Here is a 21,146-nt window from a genome sequence, read left to right as displayed (position 1 = left end):
TTTCCCATTCTTTACGCTCTAATAACATTTTTCTTTTGCATGTTCCACGTGTTTGAACTGAAAAGGGGAAGCAAGCATTCAGTGTGACGGCTCCTACAGCCTGGAATCAGCTCCAGTCTGAACTCAAGATGTCAGAATTGATTTCATTGGATTTATTTCGAGCGGTTCTTAAAAACAGGCAACGAGATTCTATTAAGCAGTGTCACTGCTTTTAAATTGTTTTCTATTGTTTTACACTTGTGCATATGTATTAATTAGTTTTATTTTGTAACCAGGTTGCTGTGTATTGCAGACTTCTGCCCAGGTCCCTCTTGAAAATGAGATCTAGATCTCAACAGGGTTTACCTGGTTAAATAAAGGAAATAATTTTTTTTAAAATCTACAATTCTTTGAAGAACTTTGAATAATATTAGTTACACAGTCTTTAATTCTCTTTGGGACCAATAAAGTATTTTTGAATGTGACTTTGTGAATGTTAATGCTGCTGATGGGTAAATCTGGCCCCAGCCTGTTTGGTGAGGGGCATGTTGAAACAAGGAGCAGAACAACAACTGACAAGGACGTAAAGACAGAGAAAGATACAAGTTAAGACATTTTTCACCTTCTGATTTATTATCAGCTCCACAGGTATCCCACAGAGATAGCTGCAGGTTTCAAAACAGAACCGGACTGTGTGTAGAGCTGCTCATGATGAGAAATTAGAGTTTCAGAGTCAGCACTCACTGACAGTTTGTGTAATGTGAGAGGAATGTGAAAAGAGTCGAGTGTCCTTGCTTGGATATAACATGCAGTTATGAGGCAGAGGAGTTGCATAACAGCAGCAAACATTATGACTGCATTCCCACAAGTTTCAATATTCAGCCTGAAATCTACAACAAATATCTTGCATCTTGTACAGATCTGACCAAAGTTTCTTGTTAAAAGTCCTTGAACCCTAAACCGAGTTGATTTTTACCACTTTCTCTAAATTCTTTGTTAGATGTACTCCTGACTTAGTTGAGCTACTAGGATAGATGCCCTGGGTCTGCCAGGCAGACCCTGGTGGATCGGAGGCGCCACCAGGCCCTCCGATCAGCACCAGCAGGCAGGGTGGGTCAAGAGTGTTACCTCGACGATGGAGACAGACAAGGGCTCGAATAGACAACCCAACGATAATATATCCACCATTGCTAGTATATAATCGATACTAGAAAAATGATTTATTCAAAACACTAATTAATGTCAAAATTGTTATAAACGGACGTATTCACATTTGCTGGAATTGCCACATTTCTTCCAGCAGCAACAAAGACACTCAGCTCCTCCCCTCCTTCCAAGAAGTTTTGACGTTTAACCTGTCCAGTACATCGAGGAGGAAACATATGCGACCGCGACTCTCTTTAGCCGACGGGAAAAACACAGCAGTACTGTTCAGAGAGCAGACTGCCTGTGAGGCAAACAGACAGGAGAAAAGGAAATGCCTGCACTAATGCTACAAGCTAAAGTTATGACACTAATTTTTAAGAACAACTATAAAAAGGTCAGAGTAGCTCTTGTATTAACAGCCTCCTAGACGACATAAGAATAACGCTATCTGTCTGTCTGGACTGTCCAACGGTGGTGTTCTGTCTGTTTGTGTGCCATCGAAATCCGCTTCCTAGCTCAATCAAGCAGAACTCCACTCTAACCTTGCAACGCTCTGATATGTTTTGGTATGAATAAATAATGACAAAAAGGCTTAAGTTGTGGTGTTTGGGCCTAGCAATATTTCAAAACCTCATGTTGACCTGTCCTTCAGCCTTAGCTCAGTTGTCAAATCCAGCTTTTTTTAAAAATCTGAAACAATTAGCCAGAGTAAAACCTTTTCTTTCTTTGCATCACTTTGAAATGATCATCAGTCGGCTACTAGTGAAGCTGTTAGGTACCCTAGTGCTGCTGTTAATCATTAAAGAAAATATTCAACAAAATTATGTGAAAGAGAAATTATACATCCTTGTTTGCAGTGCAAATCCTTGTTTGCACTGCAAAAATCCAGATTAATTTATCAAATCATTTATTGTGATAAATTTATCACAAGAATTTTGATTAATCGTTGTCACGATAAATTTCAATGAACAACGTTTAACCCCCACACCTGTCTGTCTTGTTGGGATTGTTAAGTTTACTATTTTATACACTGTTTATTCAATGAGGGCTTTAATAAATATCAATACATTTTAAAAATATGATTAGAAGCAGTTACTGAATGCACTTATTGACACAAATGTGACTGGTGTGATAAATAAGTATTACAAATTGCTTTTTAAGAAGTATTTGTGTTTGTGTTGCTGTGACTGCAGTCGCAGCTGTACCACTACCCAAAAAGTAGTAAAAAATAGTTCTTGCATGATCACAGTAGTACAAAAAAAATCATAATAAAACGTAAAGTCTATATCACTTACTTCACATCCATGTCAATTTTGAAACAAAAGTAGCATAGAATAAAATGATCCCGTTTGATTTTTTGTACTAAAAACTTATTTGCATCAAAAGTAAATTGACAAACAAATGGAAGCACAGTAAAGAAAAGCATTTATAAATAATCAAATAATATAACTACAGGGCTGAACTAAAGATTCACTACCATAAAGTATATGAACATTTTACTAAGTGTTATCTTATTTTGAAAAATCAAATTAAAAGAAGCTATTACAGATTGTTGGAGCAAAATAACTAGTGTGTCTTCCCAAGGGCCAAATAAAGGCCTGAGGTAAACCTGCTCTGATAGTGACACTGGATATCATGTGACCACTGTGAATAAAGGTGAAGGAAGCATGCACCACAGACACTTTATCTCTGTGTATCATGCTCTTTTGCGGAACCAGACCGCAGCTTCTTGTTCATAAGCTTTCAAACCACAATGACACGACATCATGGCGTTTCCACAGCAACCATAGCAGTTGGGACAAAATAGCTCAGTTTAGACAGTGGGAAATGTCAAAAGTTTGACACTGGAGAAAACTACAAATGAAGTATTAAGGATGAACTGAGGCAAAGTTAATTCAGCAAAAAGGAAGAGGGGTGACATAATACCTTCATTACAGAATTATTAATACCAATAATGGAGCATTACAAGTTTAATCAGACTGATTGACTGATTAGTCAATCAGTCAAACTGATTGACCAATCAGTTTGCTGGAAACTGATCAGTCAAAGCTCTGAGTTCAGTTCAGAGCTCAGAATTAAAAATAAATAGTGTTTATTTTTAATTCATTAAAAATAAACACTATTTTTAATGAATTAGTTCATGTTCAAACCCAACTGTTCAAGCTAATCTACCATTTAGGAATCAGCTCCGTCTGGCTAGCTCCATAGCCTTGGACACAATGGTGAAAGGAGGGTGGGTGTTGGAGGGGCGGGGGCATTTTCTTTCAGCAAAAGTTCTTCAGCAAACTCACATCCTTTCTCCAAAGCTGCTGCTGCTGCCTCCTCCCCCTTAATACTCCACCATGCAGAGCCAGAAACAAAATGAAAAGAGAGAAAATGGCCAGCATTGCCTGGCTGGACACAATTTAGCTTTTCAAACTTCTTTAAAGTAGGAAAGGCCTTAAAGTTTCACAGTAAGATGTCGTCTGATGAAAGGCAGACCTATGAAAGTCCACACAATACATTCTATCTGCTTTTTATTCTAAATAACAGGTCACTCACATTCGCCAATGACTATTTACATACACTGTATGTATTAATAACAAATAGACTTGATTTAGAAAAGGGCAAAACATAAATGTCACCATCCACATTATAGCATAATCTAATTCGCATCTGCAGTCCCTTGGCAACACGTAACCATTTCCTCCCTCACTTCCTCTTAATAAACCTGACAAGATTTCTCACTTTTTAGATCAGCTAGAATCAGCTAAATTATTTCTATTTGTCACAAGCTTCTCACAACAATTTGCTGGAAGTCTGGCCTATTCCTTCTGACCGGACCTTCAGCTCTGCCACAACATTTATATGAAACTGAGCTCAGAGCGTTGTGATGGTTACACCCAAACATTGACTCTGGTATCCTAAAGCTGCTCTGTAACTAATGTGATGGTAGACTTAGAGATGAAAGCGCTCAAACAGCCCCAAACATGACACTTTCACCACCATTCTTAACTACAGGAAAGCAACATGTGCCTTTGTACTCTTCACCTAGTTGCCGCCACCCACTGTTGACACCATCTGGAACAAACAAATTTGTCTTGGTCTCATCAGACCACAGGAATGATTCTATTGATAGATGACCTTAATCTGCTTGTCATCTTCCTTCTGGGACTCCTCTGCCCATCCGTCTATCAACATATCAACATTTGTGAACTAGCTCAAAATACTGCAGTGGGAACCATAAACCCTGCATAAAGCATTCAGTGGCATCTTTGACCCTACTGGGCCCATCCAGCTAATCTCTGAACCAAACATTTCCAAACCTGAAAGCTAAAAATGACCCCTGACCTTTAAAAGTTAAAATAAACTAATTAGAAACATACATACACAGAAAATGTATTCTTGTTACCCGAGTAACCAGCAACAAACCACATTGTCTCATATATTGACAGAAATGGGGGAAGGGAGACGAGCAGGAAACATGACATAAAGCAGTGCATATGCACCTGCACAAGAAAGCAGCCACAGCCTACACATCAGGTTAAAGGAGGCACACTCTCTACTTCTCTAAAACACAAACTTTTACTCGCAAAATCAAAGTCACACGGACTTTCAGTACTTTGATAATCTTATTTCTTATGCAAATATCCATTTCTTTTTCATTTTTTAGTTTATTTGACAGGGACAATGCACACAAACATATAACAAAACAAGCAACAGTACACAGCTAATTCACAACTCCAGTCCTGGTAGGACATTTATGTACATTAAATTACATACAATTTAAAAATCAAGATACTATAGAAATACATACTTCTTCCCGCATACATATTCGTGAACAACCTTGCAACCTCCATATTTATATAAATATGTTTGAACAGTCTCAGTACCTCTGCCTCCTCTCACATTCAGCTAACGTACTAAAAAACTGTAAATATACAAAACTACTATGGGTTCCACATAAAAGGCTGAATGGGATATGACTGAACAAACAAAAAGAAATACTCAGGATATCTGCAGGTTTCAGCAAGTCAAATTTAAGACTTTAGACATTTTTAATGACATCCTGCTGCATTACAATCAAGCACAGCAAAACGTCCAACATTTCTGGGTTGTGTTTGTGGCTCTTGGCAGCAGCGTTGTGTTTCTCATACTACAGTTCCCTACAGTCTTAACCCTCATAGTGCTGAACTTAAGTTTTTTTTGCACAGAATATGCCTGGCCTCCAGTGGGTTGGCAACAGAAGGGGGTCAGTGGCGAAAATGAATGTGCTGCCAACCAGCCATAGATTTGCACTTACCCATAACAGATGGAAAAAAAAGTAACTAACTATTAAGTATGTATTAGCAGCTAGTCAGTGATAGCCTCAACTGCCTCGTGTTACAGAAAGCAATGAAGATGTCTCTGCATTACTAAAGCTTATATCCATCCATCCATCCATCCATCCATCTTCTTCCGCTTATCTGAGGTCGGGTCGAGGGGGTAGCAGCTTCAGAAGGGAGGCCCAGACTTCCCTCTCCCCAGCCACTTCTTCTAGCTCTTCCGGGGGAATCCCGAGGCGTTCCCAGGCCAGCCGAGAGACATAGTCCCTCCAGCGTGTCCTGGGTCTTCCCCGGAGCCTCCTCCCGGTGGGACGTGCCCGGAACACCTCACCAGGGAGGCGTCCAGGAGGCATCCTGACCAGATGCCCGAGCCACCTCAACTGGCTCCTCAATGTGAAGGAGCAGCGGCTCTACTCTGAGTCCCTCCCGGATGACTGAGCTTCTCACCCTATCGCTAAGGGAGAGCCCAGCCACCCTACGGAGAAAACCCATTTCGGCCGCTTGTATCCGCGATCTCGTTCTTTCGGTCATGACCCAAAGCTCATGACCATAGATGAGGGTGGGAACGTAGATCGACCGGTAAATCGAGAGCTTCACTTTCTGGTTCAGCTCTCTCTTCACCACGACGGACCGGTACAGCGCCCGCTTGACGGCAGACGCTGCGCCAATCCGCCTGTCGATCTCCTGCTCCCCTCTTCCCCCATTCGTGAACAAGATCCCGAGATACTTGAACTCCTCCACTTCGGGCAGGACACCCCCCTGACCCGGAGAAGGCACTTTACCTTTTTCCAGCTCAAGACCATGGCCTCAAATTTGGAGGCACTGATCCCCATCCCGGCCGCTTCACACTCGGCTACGAACCGCTCCAGCGAGAGCTGCAGATCACGACCCGATGAAGCCAAAAGGACCACATCGTCTGCAAAAAGCAGAGATGAGATCCTAAGGCCACCAAATCGGATCCCCTCAACACCTTGGCTGCGCCTAGAAATTCTGTCCATGAAAGTGATGAACAGAATCGGTGACAAAGGGCAGCCCTGGCGGAGTCCAACTCTCACCAGAAACAAGCCTGACTTACTGCCGGCGATGCGGACCAGACTCTGACACCGGTCATACAGGGACCTGACAGCCCGTATCAAAGGGCCCGGTACCCCATACTCCCGGAGAACCCCCCACAGGGCTCCCCGAGGGACACGGTCGAACGCCTTCTCCAAGTCCACAAAACACATGTATACTGGTTGGGCGAACTCCCATGCACCCTCCAGGACCCTGCCGAGGGTGTAGAGCTGGTCCAGTGTTCCACGACCAGGACGAAAACCACACTGCTCTTCCTGAATCCGAGGTTCGACTATCCGACGGACCCTCCTCTCCAGGACCCCTGAATAGACCTTGTCAGGGAGGCTTAAGAGTGTGACCCCTCTGTAATTAGAGCACACCCTCCGGTCCCCCTTTTTGAACAGGGGGACCACCACCCCAGTCTGCCAATCCAGGGGAACTGCCCCCGATGTCCATGCAATATTGCAGAGTCGCGTCAGCCAACACAACCCTACAACATCCAGAGCCTTAAGGAACTCCGGGCGGATCTCATCCACCCCCGGAGCCTTGCCACCAAGGAGCTTCTTAACCACCTCGGCGACCTCGTCCCCAGAGATTGGAGAGCCCAACCCAGAGTCCCCAGGCTCAGCTTCTTCAATGGAAGGCATGTTGGTGGGACTTCATAAAGCGTATACCTAACAGAAAATCCAGCAGGGGGAAAAAAAAAACTACATATGACAAAAAATAATTCTGCCACGACAAAATGTAATTCAAGGCTAACTTGCATCTATTTTCTAAATTTAAGATATACCATGGCTTTAATTTCAGATAGATGAACTTAGGACTCTAAGGATTAGCAGCCATACCAAAAGGATTGTTGCAATATTTATCTACCATTAAATGTGCATCTATTTTTCACTTAACAGATTTAAGCATCAGCCAATGAATCCCTCCTCCTAACAGATGAACACATGAAAAGTTGTCCTTAGGCGCTGGAATCACCCTCTGGATCTGAATGATTGCTTCCTTTGAGCTCCACCACGCTGAGTGTGAGCCCCACTGATAAGCCTTTGTCCTGGGAGGGGAGCAGCTAAATTCCCTGAATTCCACCATCACTATCAAACCACAGTAAGATCGTCTTCTCGCTGCTGCCATATTTAATTCCTTCTTAATCTTTAAAAATCTAACCTTCAAATAAATGCTTGGCTTTGGTAGAGTTTATACCATGATGAAGGTGTTAATGTTGGAAAGTTGAAGTGTGATGTTCTGATTCAGGCTTATCTTCTAAAGTGGTTCATTATCTACAAATACATAAATTTAAGTGTTTTTAAAATATTCTCTCAAGCTCATCAAAATGGAATTTTACTTTTATTCTGAAGCGTTCTGTTTATTTTACAGCATAGCATAAATTTGCACATAAGTGTTTTGTAAAAGTATTCACATTCACACTTTTGAACCATCTCATTTTTTCTTAGCCAACAACCACAAACACCAGAACAAGCAGCAGCACAAGGAAGATTTTGTAATTACAAAGTAGAAAAAAGCACACATGGACTTCAACTGTCTTTACAAATAAAACTGAAATGTGTGGAGTGCTTATGCATTTCATAAACCTGTTGCAATAAGCAATAAATCGCATGATGAATTAAAATGAGCTCAATAATCACAAAAGTCCTAAATGCCAGTTTTGCCTTTCTTACCTGTCTGAGCCTAATGAAGGGCAATTTTGTTAACAAAGACTTCATAATCCAGTTTGTTTTTATTTAAAGTGTTTGATTTGTTTTGTTGTTTTTTTTATTTTGCATATTTAAAATGTCTTCCAGTTCTGGTGTTAATTGTTCTTTAGAAATGAAAGTTTATTGATCTTTGAGAGTACGTACTTGCATATAAATCATCAATAATATGATAATTGTTAATGAGGCATGTCCCTCTGGAGTCACATGAGGTTCCATGAAAATGATCTCAAAACAATAATGTCATACTTACAGTACATCATACAATTATTTCTGGGACAATTTATCATCCAGCAAAGTTCATAACAGTGACAGGCCTGGCATTGAAGCCCCTTTTATTCCTGAAAAAGAGCCAGGGAAATGAACTGATTCAGTGAACAGGCTGCCTGATCTTGGTATAAATGCAGATGTTGTGTGAAGGACTCGGAGTGTGTATCCATCCTGCAGCCAACAGACGCCCTCTCCTCTGCCTGTGTGTGAAGGAATGAGGTTGTGAGGGTGGCGCTGTGAGCTTCATCTCCCTCGTTAACAACACACACTACAGCACACAGCTGGTCAACACACACCCTAAGATTAAAGCTGCATCATTAAAAATGACACTTATTTTAATTCCCTTTTTTGCTTTTATAGAAATAGCTTTTCTACTAATCTCAAAAATCAAATGGGAACAAGTTTTCCTTTTAGAGGAAATGGAAACGAAAAAGGGCTGCATTTCCTAGTCTGTATGTGTGAGGTAAATAAAGGTTACCAAGGTAAAGCAGTAAATACTCAAGAGTGTGTGTCAAGCTGCCAGCAATGACCAAGCAGGCAGCCCATCTGAGCAGAGCTCCTGCCAGCCGACATCTGTGCAGCACAACCATGGCTGTGGCCCAGCACCACTCTGTCCCCATCAAAGCTTCACTGTGAGAATTATTTCTGGAGGGCCTGAATAGCTGCAGCCCTGCTCTGAAGAGGAGGAGGAAGTAGCTGGCCACTTTCAGCACACACACACACACATGCACACACACCATTAACCCAGTGGCCATGGCTTCAGGCAAAGAGCTTTCTATTTCCTCTATTAGTCTGGAGGGTATTTATAATCCGTAACTGTACCTGTAACTTCCTATGATTTCATCTTTTAGAACCAAAGTACAAAATAAAGCAACAAGAGCAAAACCTGTGGCAGCATTCTGGATTCAATGTTCATCATGTAGGAAGCTCTGTAAATGCTGCAGGCCTGGCAGAGCAATCAGTTAGTCGGACAGCCTGAGAAATAACTGCAGGGATGATTGGTGTCCAGATTCATTTTTTCAAAGTCTACTTTCAGAGTCATCATATCAGACTAATCTATATCTACATCTATACAGAGAAATTATTTTTCTTACATACAAAGCCTTTAAAAAAGTTTCTGTGTGTTTCTTTTGTGTCTCTGCTCCATCCTCTCAGACTGCAGCCAGCTAGCTGCTAACACTGAGTCGGGTTCAGCTGGAGGGTCATTGCTTTCTACCATCACCACATGCATGCTGGGTATGAAAGACTGATGCAAAGTCAATGACTCAATGCAATTGGCTGAATTGGCTCACATAGAAAACTACTTGAACACACTGATGGAAGAAACTAAGCTTGATTGTACTGTTTTAAGCTAAGAATCTGCATGTTGGATTGAACTGACTCCATTTGAGTATAAATCAATTTGTCTGTTTTCGCTACATAAAGCGAACTGAACTTATTATCCATTTAATCACATGTTCCCATCTTCTGGGATTTTTGTTCAACTTAAAGAAGGCAGTCAGAGCATATATTGTTGGTTATGCAGGGTTTCCTCCAGTTTACCATAAGCCTGGCGGGCCTTAGTGGTGCCAGATAAATTAAAACTACGTTTGTCTCTCAATGTAACTCTAGCTCATAAAGCAAGGCCGGTTCAATGTTGGATGAAGCCTTGAACAGAATTTGATTTAGGGGCCCCTCTTCCTGCTAGGAGCATCAGGAATGGGGCTGAAACGATTCCTCGAGTGATTCAAGTACCTCGATTATTAAAATTCCTTGAGGAAAATTTATCTGCCTCGAAGCTTCGTTAAATTATATTTTATTATTTAGCGCACCATGTTCCAGCCAAGTTATTACTTGCGTTGCGCGGAGCTCTGACATCCGCCTGAGTTGCTGACGAGAGCTAAGTGTTAGCAGCATAGCGACCAGTTTTCAAGTTCGGCCTGGGAGGATTTTATTGATTGATGATAATGTCTGGGTCTTTTGTAGTTTTTCGGGGGACCAATAAGCATCCTTAAAATAACTGGTGCAATGCTTGGAATACGGCAGCTTTTCTCCTCCCAGAGATGCTGCCTGGTGGCCGGTGTCCAGAGCGAACGGCGGGGAAGAGCGCTGCAGCTGTATCTATACAGGTGAGCGGATAGTATAGACTGTAAACTGCGAATTAGATAATTAACATAAGTGTATTTTTATGGACGAACCAGAAAATTTATTTCATATCATCCTGGTCTCAACAAATGAGTGGCGATGCGCGTCGTGGCGGCACGTAGATGGTAGATGTTTCTGTGTGTGACGAACGAAGGTGTCAAATCCCGATGCTAACATAAACACAAAAGCTATAAATGTCTGGGGAAGGTGAGAGTTCATCTATTAAGCTCACTGAAGATGACTACCGAAACGCAAAGAGTATAGACATTTTTTATAAGCGTATTTCTGAGCCTGCCTCTTTATTATTGAATTGAAGATAATTTCAAATTTTTGTATAACTTTTCTTCAGGTTAACTTGGAGCTATTATTGTTACGAGTTAATTTTCTAAACTACAGAAAAGTTATTATTAGGGAAGCTCAAATGTGAAAAATTGGACTGATGTTCATATGCAATAGTAACACTGCTGTTATGTTAGATTCACCAATGTTTTACTGTTTCTTTTATTCGATTACTCGATTAATAGTAAGAATAATAGATTACTCAATTACTAAAATATTCGTTTACAACAGCCCTAATCAGGATCACTAGCAGCATTTCAGTATAGACTTAAATGGATCTGGAAGAGGGAGTCTAGTTGTTTTCTAGAGCTTAAATGCAATCACTGATCATTGTAATTTGTTGAGATGTATTTGTGAACAGACCGAGTTCAAACACAAAGGATTAAACTCATAGCTATGGTAACAAAACAATCTTACTATTAACATTATTTGCATTTTTACAAAGTAAACTTGCCAGTTCCTTAAAATCTTAAATTGAAATAGTAAACACATCAAAGCCTTTTAATTTATCTATGCTGAAACCATTCAATCAAATTGAACAACATTGATATTCTCAATAAACAAATGTTACATTTCTATATCTGTGGTTTGTGTTCAAATGTAACCATTTATGGAGCCTCTGAAATCCTGGGGGCCTTAAGCAGCTGCTTGGTTCAATTATGCCTTGGGCTCTAAATGTGATCAGCATTATAAAGTGTTTTAAGATCCACTGACTGATGACTTAATTGGGAAGTGCAAATAACTTAAATTATTTATTTTATTTTTTGTTGTTTTTAAGCCTCTAGTTGTGTGTTTAAGCATTGTCTGTCTCTGTGTGTGTGTGTAGCTCAGTGCTGCTGCAGACAGCGCCTCACACACAAGTACACAAACCAAACACTCAGTTTTCCTGCTTTCCACGCAAGCACAGAGGGACAATCTGGATTCTCGCTTTAAACACAAGTCTCCCTGGAGTCCTCTCCCCAGCTTCCTGTTTCGGCCTCAGACCATAAATCCAATTGGCTACTGGGTGCTCAACAAAGGACGAATCGCTGTCAAAACACACAGGCATGCTGTAGAGTTTCTCAAGAGACTCTTGCAGGAGGACAACACCCTGGCAACTTTGGACTCTCCTCCACCCACAGGCAGCAACGACGGCTCCAAAATCCACTGCTGAGATATTTGTACCTTGGCTGAGCACAATGTAAGCAGCAACATGATGCTTCAGTGGCACGAAACAAATGCAGAGAGGCTCTGACCCCCAGGCGACAGCGCAGCATCTCATAGCAGGCATGAACAGGTTACTGGTTTGAGGTTTACCAAGGTTTCAAACAGGTATAAACCACTAAAATGTTCCCAATTACCACTCCCTTATCTTAAAGTCTTTATCAAGCATTGAGACAGCAGAGTTTCCTACACCTGACAGTAACACAGTACTGCCCCTCCCACACCTGCTGCTGCACGTTGGTCATCTGGCTGAGGTAAGAATACTACTGCAAACTGGGAAATGCTCTGTCAGTTAAAAAAAAAAACATCAAACAGGTATTTTGTCTTTTTTTTGTTGTTTCTTAATTTTGTTTCAATATTAAAATAATGAATAAATGTAAACAATTTGTTTGTATTTGATGAATGAAACAAAAGCAGAAACTTCCATAATTTTTTTAGTCGACCATTTTTAGCAGGTTGTAATGTGATGCACTTTCTCTGGGTTTAATCAAAATTAGTTTATGGTATAGGGCTGGTACTATTGTGATAGAAATAAAAGTGACAAGAAAAATATTTATGACTTCTTATCACATAAACGTGATTTGCATCACTAAATGACTATATATTGAACAAATAGTGGAGAAAATACTAAAACTAACAATCCCAACAATACGCACAGTTTAGGTTTTTTTTCAAACTTTATTATTTGGAATTCTTGTGACAACAATAACTCAAAATTCTTATGAGAAATTTATCATAATAAATGATAAACGATTTGATAAATGCCCGCCCCTTGTTTAGGAACATATGCTACGACTTATTAATGACCAAAAGACAAAATTGTTATCCAAACCTACTATTTCTATTAAAAAACCCTCAATATAAATTTTTCAATTGTAGTCAATACAGTTTTCAATTCAGCTCCTGCTCACAACAAAAAATGTCTCAAATCACTTTTCAAAGAGAAGAATTTCAAAAAAGTAAATACAATTGAATCATACAATAACATTAAAAGTCAACTAAGCTCATTCCAAGTTAATGCTAGTTATCAAACCAGGTCTCTGACTTGTAGAATTCACTCCATCTGGCCAGGTATCAGGTGCACTGTGTATGTCGTCAAATTTGCAGCAATCCCTCATGCAAACAGCGGCAGTAGAAAGAAAAACTCCCCTGACAGGTTTAATAAGCAATACTTAATAGCAATCAATATGTTTAATTATTTTAGAAACAGTAGGAATAAAATGATTGCTTCTTTCTTTTAAGTTAAGAAATAAGAAATGTTTTTACATTTTTGTCTTTTGGAACTGTGGAACAGGCTACAGGAAAATGTCATACAGTCTCATGCCTAGCTGTTAGCTATGCCAATTATCATTATCAGACAGGAACATTAGTCTAATGAAATGAAAGAATGAGCAGAGGAAGTTGTGTTCCTGTTAGTAGCTGTGCCATAGTACAGCAGCGGAGCGGCGATGACGTCAGCTGTGAAGCTGTCAGCGCCTACACATGTAAAACATTCCACTGGATGACAATCAGCAACCACAGTCACACACAATGACTGGGACAGGATGGCTGAAATATTGAGGGACAAGCGGAAACTCAACTGAACGGAGAAAATTCCTCGTATTCTTAGAATCAAGGTCAGCTTCCTCTTGAAGCTGCTTTCTGCCAGGTTTTATCTCACCACTATGAACCACTTTCACTAGTTTGTGCATTTTTCTTAAGAATAAGATTTGAAGAAAGTGAACGTATATCTGACAGGGAAAAGGAAGCGGCAGAAAAATGGCTTCAGGTCTCTGAAGAGCGTGGGCTGTACACACAGACAAGAGCTTTCTACAAAAACTGGAGCCTAGAGGAGAACTAGAGCCAGGATACCAGCAGGAGCTATTTCTGAGGCAACAGGAGTCATGAGGAGGGTGCTGATGATGCTGTCTGGACAGATGAAGTTACCCTGGATACCTGGTAATCCAGAGAGGGACGTTGTGTTGGTTGTAGTTCTGGTTATTATACCAGAAAGCGTTTTGCTGTAAACTTCATGTTCCCTGGGTTCTGAGTTCACTATTACTTCTTTGTTGTTTCATTCACTTTAGACTGAAAGAATCAAAAGTAAATCTGTTCATTTTTCCTTCTACTGCAGCTCAGTGTCACTCCCATCGTTGTTCATTTTCAGGGTAACATGACTGATTATTTAGGCCTGCATACATGCTTTCCTGCATGATTATCAGCTGTGTAACATGGTTTTTTGAGTTTTCTCTGAGCTAAAAACAGAGTCAGCAGTGGATTGGTGGGGTGATGCATGCAGATGTGACAGCTACGGATTGGTTCCTGAAAATTTACTATGTTTGTTAATGTTCCTACATATAAAACTGGGCAAAACAAGGTTCTATCACATTTACAACTAAACAATTATTTATTTTTAACAAATGAGAATTTAAAAAATGGCATCAACAATTCTAAACAGCTCACTGTGTCAGGAATGCAGGTATTACTTTTCATTTACATTATCAATGAGTGTTTTCATCATTCAACTCAAAATATGATCAGGAACAGTGTTCTAATCTTTGTCCAGACTCATGAGAACTTATCGGTATATTATAAGCCTGGAGTGTCCCTGTTATAAACAGGGAGTGAAGCAGAGAGTGTGGGGTCACCAATAAAACCGCTGGCATCTCCATGTGGTGGCCGCCTCGCACACCGTCATGGCTGCACCCCTGAAGTTACTAAACAGTGATCTGTGTTAAAATTGTAGCTTTTATGTCTAAGCAGCTGCTCAGTTCATTTATGCCTTGGGCAGGATAGATTGGGATTTAGCAGAAGTGCAAGGTTTCCCCCAGAAAACTTGCTAAGCCCGATGGTTGGGCGCTTGGCAGTCATTCAGCCCTTGGCCCACTGTGTTTTTGAGCTAAAAAATATCTAAAGTTGACAGAAATTTTGAAAATATCACTTCATAAGTATGTGCTATTGGAAGATTAATATCTGAACACCAACAAACAAGTCTTAAACAAATGCAAACATTTTTTTAAAACTTAAATAAATAAGCAATGCTTAGCCTGGCAGAGCACAAGGAAAGCCTGGTGGCCCACCAGGCTTATAATACACTGAGGGAAACCCTTGCAGTAAAAAACACTGATATATATTGTAATTGTATTTTTTTTTTTTTGGTTTGTTGTTTTTAAGATTCTATAGTTGTGTGCTTAACTATTGCAAGCAATGTCTTTCAGTGACATGTAAATTACCTGGTAATATTTTTACATTTCCTGCCAACTAAACATTTTATAATAGAAAAACATGGCGGCCCGACCACTAGCAAGTCTTCTGGAGGAAACAAACTCCTCGGTATGTGTTCATCTTATTTCTACCTGTTCAATTAGAAGTGACCTGTAGTGAAAACAATGGCTGAAAAAAAAACCTTCTGGAGATTTTAGGAAGAACACATCTAAGAAAATCAAAATATTACAAAAACAAACAAAGATATTGTCTGTATAAAATCATGTCTGTTTTTTCTCTTTTCCTTTCCTCCTCTGCTAAAACACAGCAGAGGTACTCTTCAGTAGCTCTAAACATTTCAGAGAAAGCATCAACCTTACACTGCAATCTATGAGTCAAAGTATAAAATGACAGAATTTAAGAACACCTGTGTTCTACTCAAACAACAAATCTTGGCAAACTACCAATTGGTAATTTTAGCTTCAGGCACTTTGTTCATTTTAAAGCAGCGTTAACAGGAGATTTCTCCCTGCCACAGCACTGAATGCAGCGATTATTGGCTGTTAGAGGATTTTTTTTGCGCCACCATTTATTAACTATGCACTTAAACCAAAAGCATATGCTTTTATGAATTTAAGAAGAAATTAGCATATTTATTCCCCTTTAAGTAGAATATTCTTTAGTTGAAAACAAATCTAAGTCGGTGACAACATGAATCAACATGTCAGAGCTCAAAGAAAACCAGAAATCCATGTTGAGGTCAAATCTGTCACTAAGACTACAGAATATATTTCTAATTCAGTCTCATTGCAATATTATATTAGTTGATTTTATTTGTACTACATGTTCATGTTCTATATGCCAATAAAATATATATTATATATATATTTATAACTTAAATAAATAAACAATAAAGTAATTTATTTTTCTATGTGGTGGATTTCTTGATCTGGGACCCGAGTCCAAATTTCGGACCATGAGCTAGCTAGGTGGTATGACAATAGAAAATCCTTGAATCTTTGAATATTTAGTGGTGCTAATCTTTAGAATGTTACAAAAATATTTTGAAAGTCATTAAGAAACTGAATCTGCATGCAACACAGGAAGGTGATTTATTGCCTAAGCAGCAGCTGTGAATGACGTTGGAATGAACACAATGTTTCTTTATCTTTACAGTATCTGCATAGGCTGCTAACATTCTAACAGAACAATATTAGAAAGTCATGTGAAAGCACTGTTATTGTTGAATATTGGGATGGTGACATCTTTGTTTCTCCTCGTTTCAATGTTTCCATGTTTCTCTGTGACCTCACACCATGGCTGCTGTCATCTGTATCAGGAAGTCAGACTAACAGAATCAATACATGATCAACTATAATATCAATGGGAATATAATAGTCAACAAATCTTGCATACAGTCTTACTATGTTCACTTTGCACACAAATCAAGTCATGACAACATATTTACAGTATGTTGCACATTCTCAATTGAGACATTCAATAAAGTTGCTGAATATTGAATGTTTTCCCAAAATAGTACAGCCCTGTGTGTGTCAGTATTTCAAGTAAAAAAAAAAAAGGCAGACGGGCGGCTGGTGGCTAAACAACCGAGACAGCTCCCATAAACATGGGCTGTAGTTCTCTATGGAAAGGTCCAGGGTAGAGATCCAGACCTTCAGAACTTTGCTGAATGCCTTCCCTCTTTTCTCTCCAACCATTTCCTGTCTACACCTTCAAAGTGAAAAGCGCCACAATAACAAGAGATAAATGCAAAAACATAAGGTAAGTTTTTTTATCCACCAGCCTCAAAAAGCAGCTGACAGGTCAATGGCACACTGCAGCGTAAGGAAAAACACCTGATGGAAGACCACCAGTCAGTGGCTTACTGGAAACTTAACTTTAATAACCAGAAGAGGCAGAACATGTCTAAAAAAGAGCAACAGATTGGCAGACTCATGTTACTTGCTGGAAATCCTTCATTAAGCTAAGAAACAAGGTTTTCAGTCTGTCTACTGCCTTGAACAATACATGTCATATTTTCAAAGCAAAATACCAAAAGCCACCTTTTGGTATTTTGCTTTGAAAATATGACATGTATTGTAAAACCTTGTGTGTGAAGTCCTTTTTTAAAATCCTGGTTAATATTTTGGGAGCATGCTTTCACAATTAAAATACCAGCATGTTCCATCTGTTCCATCATGAACAAACATAATATAGATATGCCCCGATTTACCTTTGCATAAATGTACATATAAGTATCAACAGGTCCAAACATATTCTGATCATCTGATCAGGCCTTTTCCCACTGCTTTTTGTCCTGGTGTTGTTGAGGCAACACTGAATAAATCACAGCCAACGTCAGCTCTACAGATACAATCTGCCCTCACAGCTTCAATTGTATTTATATTTGCAATGAGAATTACATGGTAGGCCTCAGAATGACTCTCTATATATTCACATCCTTGTCAGCTTCAGAGATGCTAAACATGAATCCAGGCTATGAGTAATGATCATTTAACACTGGAACTGGAAGATATTGTAAATATCCAAACTAAATACTCAAAACATCAGAAATAAATCAAAAGAACGACGAAAACAAAATGGTCCTTCAAACGAAGAATTACTTGAGAATAACACACTGGACTGAAGATGTTTGGCATCCAGTTTTTTGTAAAATGAGAGAGGGAAAAAGAAAAATAATAAATTAGGCAAATGGAAATTATTGAGCTTGTTTTAATTTATCCTGTGATTAACTGATGTATCTCATATTGTGTCAGACCTACTACCAGCTACACTTGCAGCCCTGCATTTACACAAGTGTCACCAAATATCTCACTAACACAAGGGGCCTGAATTCATGGTACTTAAATAATCAACTAATACTTAGAAAGCTGTTCTTTTTAAATATTGATATTTCTTACTGCGATCTTGTAAAAAAATAAATTTGAATATATTGTGCAGCTGTATTTTACTTGTTGACATATTTTCCATAAATCTACGTTGTGTTCTCTTATTAAGCTCCAGTGTTCTGCTACAGTCATACAAAACGCAAAACACAATTTGAAATTTGATTAACAACAGACGAAAATGGAGAGAGAAAAAATCGGCATAATACAAAAACGCTATACTGTGATGTCACTAGAAGGGCTTGTATTTTTCTTATCTTGATTAGATAATCTTTTAAAACAAAACAGCAAAACAAATGCTGTTTGTTTCGCTGCATTCTACATCACATTCTACAGTGATGTAGAATGTCACTGTACAAGTGACATTCTACATCTAAATAAAGTGAGTTTGACTGATTTCATGATCAGTAGCTGTAAACTTCCAAAGCAAAATCAGCCACATTATGCCATGCAGCCTCACAGGACCAAGGCTGGAGTCGGTGGCTGGGCTGGGGGTCTGTAACTCATGTCTGATCTAAGCACCATTTCTCCACATTGCGTCTGACACTGACAGCAGATCAGTTCAGTCTGATCTCCACATCACACAAAACTCCCTGCAGCTACAGGTGAACCACAACATAACGCTGCGATCTAGAAACCTAACAGCGAGTGCAGCAAGTCGAAACACTGAGGCAGCAGCAGCACAATGCTAACAATCATCATCAACCATAAGTGTTGTGTTTTACAGGCTCTGAAAGCTGTTCTCCATTAAGGCCACTGGGGCTTTTAAAGCATGCTTCCCAGATGCCTTTAACAGGCTTGCTCTATGCCGCACTGCATTCAAGCTGAGTAGAACAGGAAGGAAAGTTTCTGCAGCGCTTGCAGTGTCCACCTTAGAACATCCTGTGTTCAGCCCCTTCCGTAACAACTACAGCATAAGAGGCAATACGTCACTTCATGCAACCAAGAAAGTGATGCTCGCTGCTGTTGCATCACAGTGATAAAAGCCAGTCCCTCTGCCTGGTTTTAGCCACAGGGGGACTTGTCATGTTACAATCTGCCACTTAATAAATCATAAGAAAAACTCCACTCCAATGGAAACTTCTAGCCATGTTACAAGTTTGCATTCTTCCATGGGATGGGCGAGTTGAATATTTCATGATTAAACGGTCCATTATACTGCTAAGATCTAGGCCAAGGCTAAGACTGAATGAAGGGAGGGGGGCTCAGATAACGGTCCAAGCCCCGTCCCAACAACGCAAGGGAGCAGAGCTGCGGCGCGGGAGGGCGGTCAGGGAGGGGCCAAGCCATCTAGGTTAATCCACACAAACACATACAAAGAAAACAATAATCAACTCCGACAAGAAGAAGCATCGATTTCTATAAGTTTTTGTGCTGGGGGTGACTGCAGTAGCGGGTTGCTGTCTGCAGCAGCACTTAAAGCTCCCAACAGTTTGATTCGAGCGTTTCTTTCTGAAAGTGCCCTGCTGTTTGTGAAGTGCCCAAAGTGATGCTTGTAAAGACAAACAGCAGGGAAATTGTGAATAAATGCGAACCAAGTTATATTCAGCTCTACAGCTAGGTAATTGTTAGCTCTTAGCAAATGAAGATACATCAAGTTTACAGAAAAATAATGGCTGTTTTAGCAATGATAAAGGCTGTTTCAAGGCAAAGTCTTCCAGCAGAGCTGTGATTTCAGTGGCTTCTCCCGTCAGAAATGCGTGTCAACACTTGACAGCGTCGCACTGAAGTACGCTAATCCCCCTGAGGCCTCCTAGTCCCCGGCCTCAATTTGACAGCTTAGGCTGCTGACAGCGCCTAATATTGGTCAGCTGTAAATGGCGTACAGGCCGGTCCCCGCCTCCTATTTACTCACAGCTAATAACACGGCGTTAAAGCTAACAGGGCTGGCTAACTGGAGCACCAACCTCGGTTGTCGAGATCGTAACCGACCACAACAAAGTAGTTCGCGAGCCTGGCCATGTTCAGAGCTCAGGGCGACAGGCCGTTCTCACTGAATCCTCTGGTTTCTGGGCCGTCAATAGTCCATTTACGTGCTGCCGGCGATAGAAACATCCTGGGAGACAGTAGCATCCTTCCAGCTGCACTCCGCCGCCATACTGTCAATTTGCCTTGCCCAGACAGCCGAGAGCCGTGCGCCTGCGCACTGAGGGCCTACTAGGGAGGGGCTGTTCTGCAAGAATGTCCCATGTGGGGAGCCGAACCAATTAAGAGACCAAAAGTCTGACCAAAGCCTATGATTAAACCGGTTCAGCTTCAACTAGGCCAGCGATGCAGAGGTGAGGGGTAATGTCGGTTTTCAGAGCCTCTAAAGAAAGAGAACCCGTAAACGATAAGACAACCCAAGTTTATTTGTATAGCTTTATTCACAATTCTCTAAAGGGAAAAAAGTTAATGACAATTACAATAACAACAATTTAGAGTAACTCATTTATTTGGCACATATAAGGAAATAAAATGCTAAATGCAGATTTGTAACAAATAAATTGATAAGAAATTAGAAAGACGGTTTGAAGATTTAATTTCTGACCTTGTGGGTAAATCTGCAATAATCTAATGTTTTCAGTCCTGAATAATCAGCTTCTGCCATCCTTAGGTTTTTTCTGTTTTGATTCCAGCGCAGAGGAGTGTTGAAACTAAAGAACTGAAACTCCGTCTAACGTAGTTTATAAAGAGGTCCACAACTGCTTTGTGAAGTACTTTTTTCAATGTGGAAAAACCCAAACTTAGTCATACCTCAAAATAAAAGCTTCATAGCCAGGCTACAGAGAGTCACCATCTCTTCCTCTAAAATCCTGGTTAAGATAACATCATAAACATAGGGACACTTTATTCTAAAAGTTAAATGAAAAGGAAAAAACCCAAATTATTTAAATGGATAAATACATAATAGGGACTTTAAATGTTTCACATTCATGTCAATAAAA

At 40.1% G+C, this 21,146-nt stretch overlaps 1 protein-coding gene across 9 annotated transcripts in view; it reads right to left on the bottom strand.

The window, feature by feature from the left end:
• The window catches only part of sbf1 (SET binding factor 1), a 64,602-nt gene extending 44,253 nt beyond the window's left edge, over window positions 1-20,349 (bottom strand). For all 9 annotated transcript variants that reach the window (XM_032589346.1, XM_032589351.1, XM_032589347.1 and 6 more), the window contains exon 1: window positions 20,127-20,349. In XM_032589346.1, the coding sequence (XP_032445237.1) occupies window positions 20,127-20,181 (55 nt within the window). In that variant the 5' untranslated portion in view covers window positions 20,182-20,349. The remainder of the gene's footprint in view (window positions 1-20,126) is intronic.
• Between the last annotated feature and the right edge of the window lie 797 nt (window positions 20,350-21,146).

The sequence above is a fragment of the Xiphophorus hellerii genome, chromosome 17 (genome assembly GCF_003331165.1).
Source record: "Xiphophorus hellerii strain 12219 chromosome 17, Xiphophorus_hellerii-4.1, whole genome shotgun sequence".
Classification (NCBI taxonomy): domain Eukaryota; kingdom Metazoa; phylum Chordata; class Actinopteri; order Cyprinodontiformes; family Poeciliidae; genus Xiphophorus; species Xiphophorus hellerii.
This window is presented reverse-complemented; position numbering and strand designations above follow the sequence as displayed.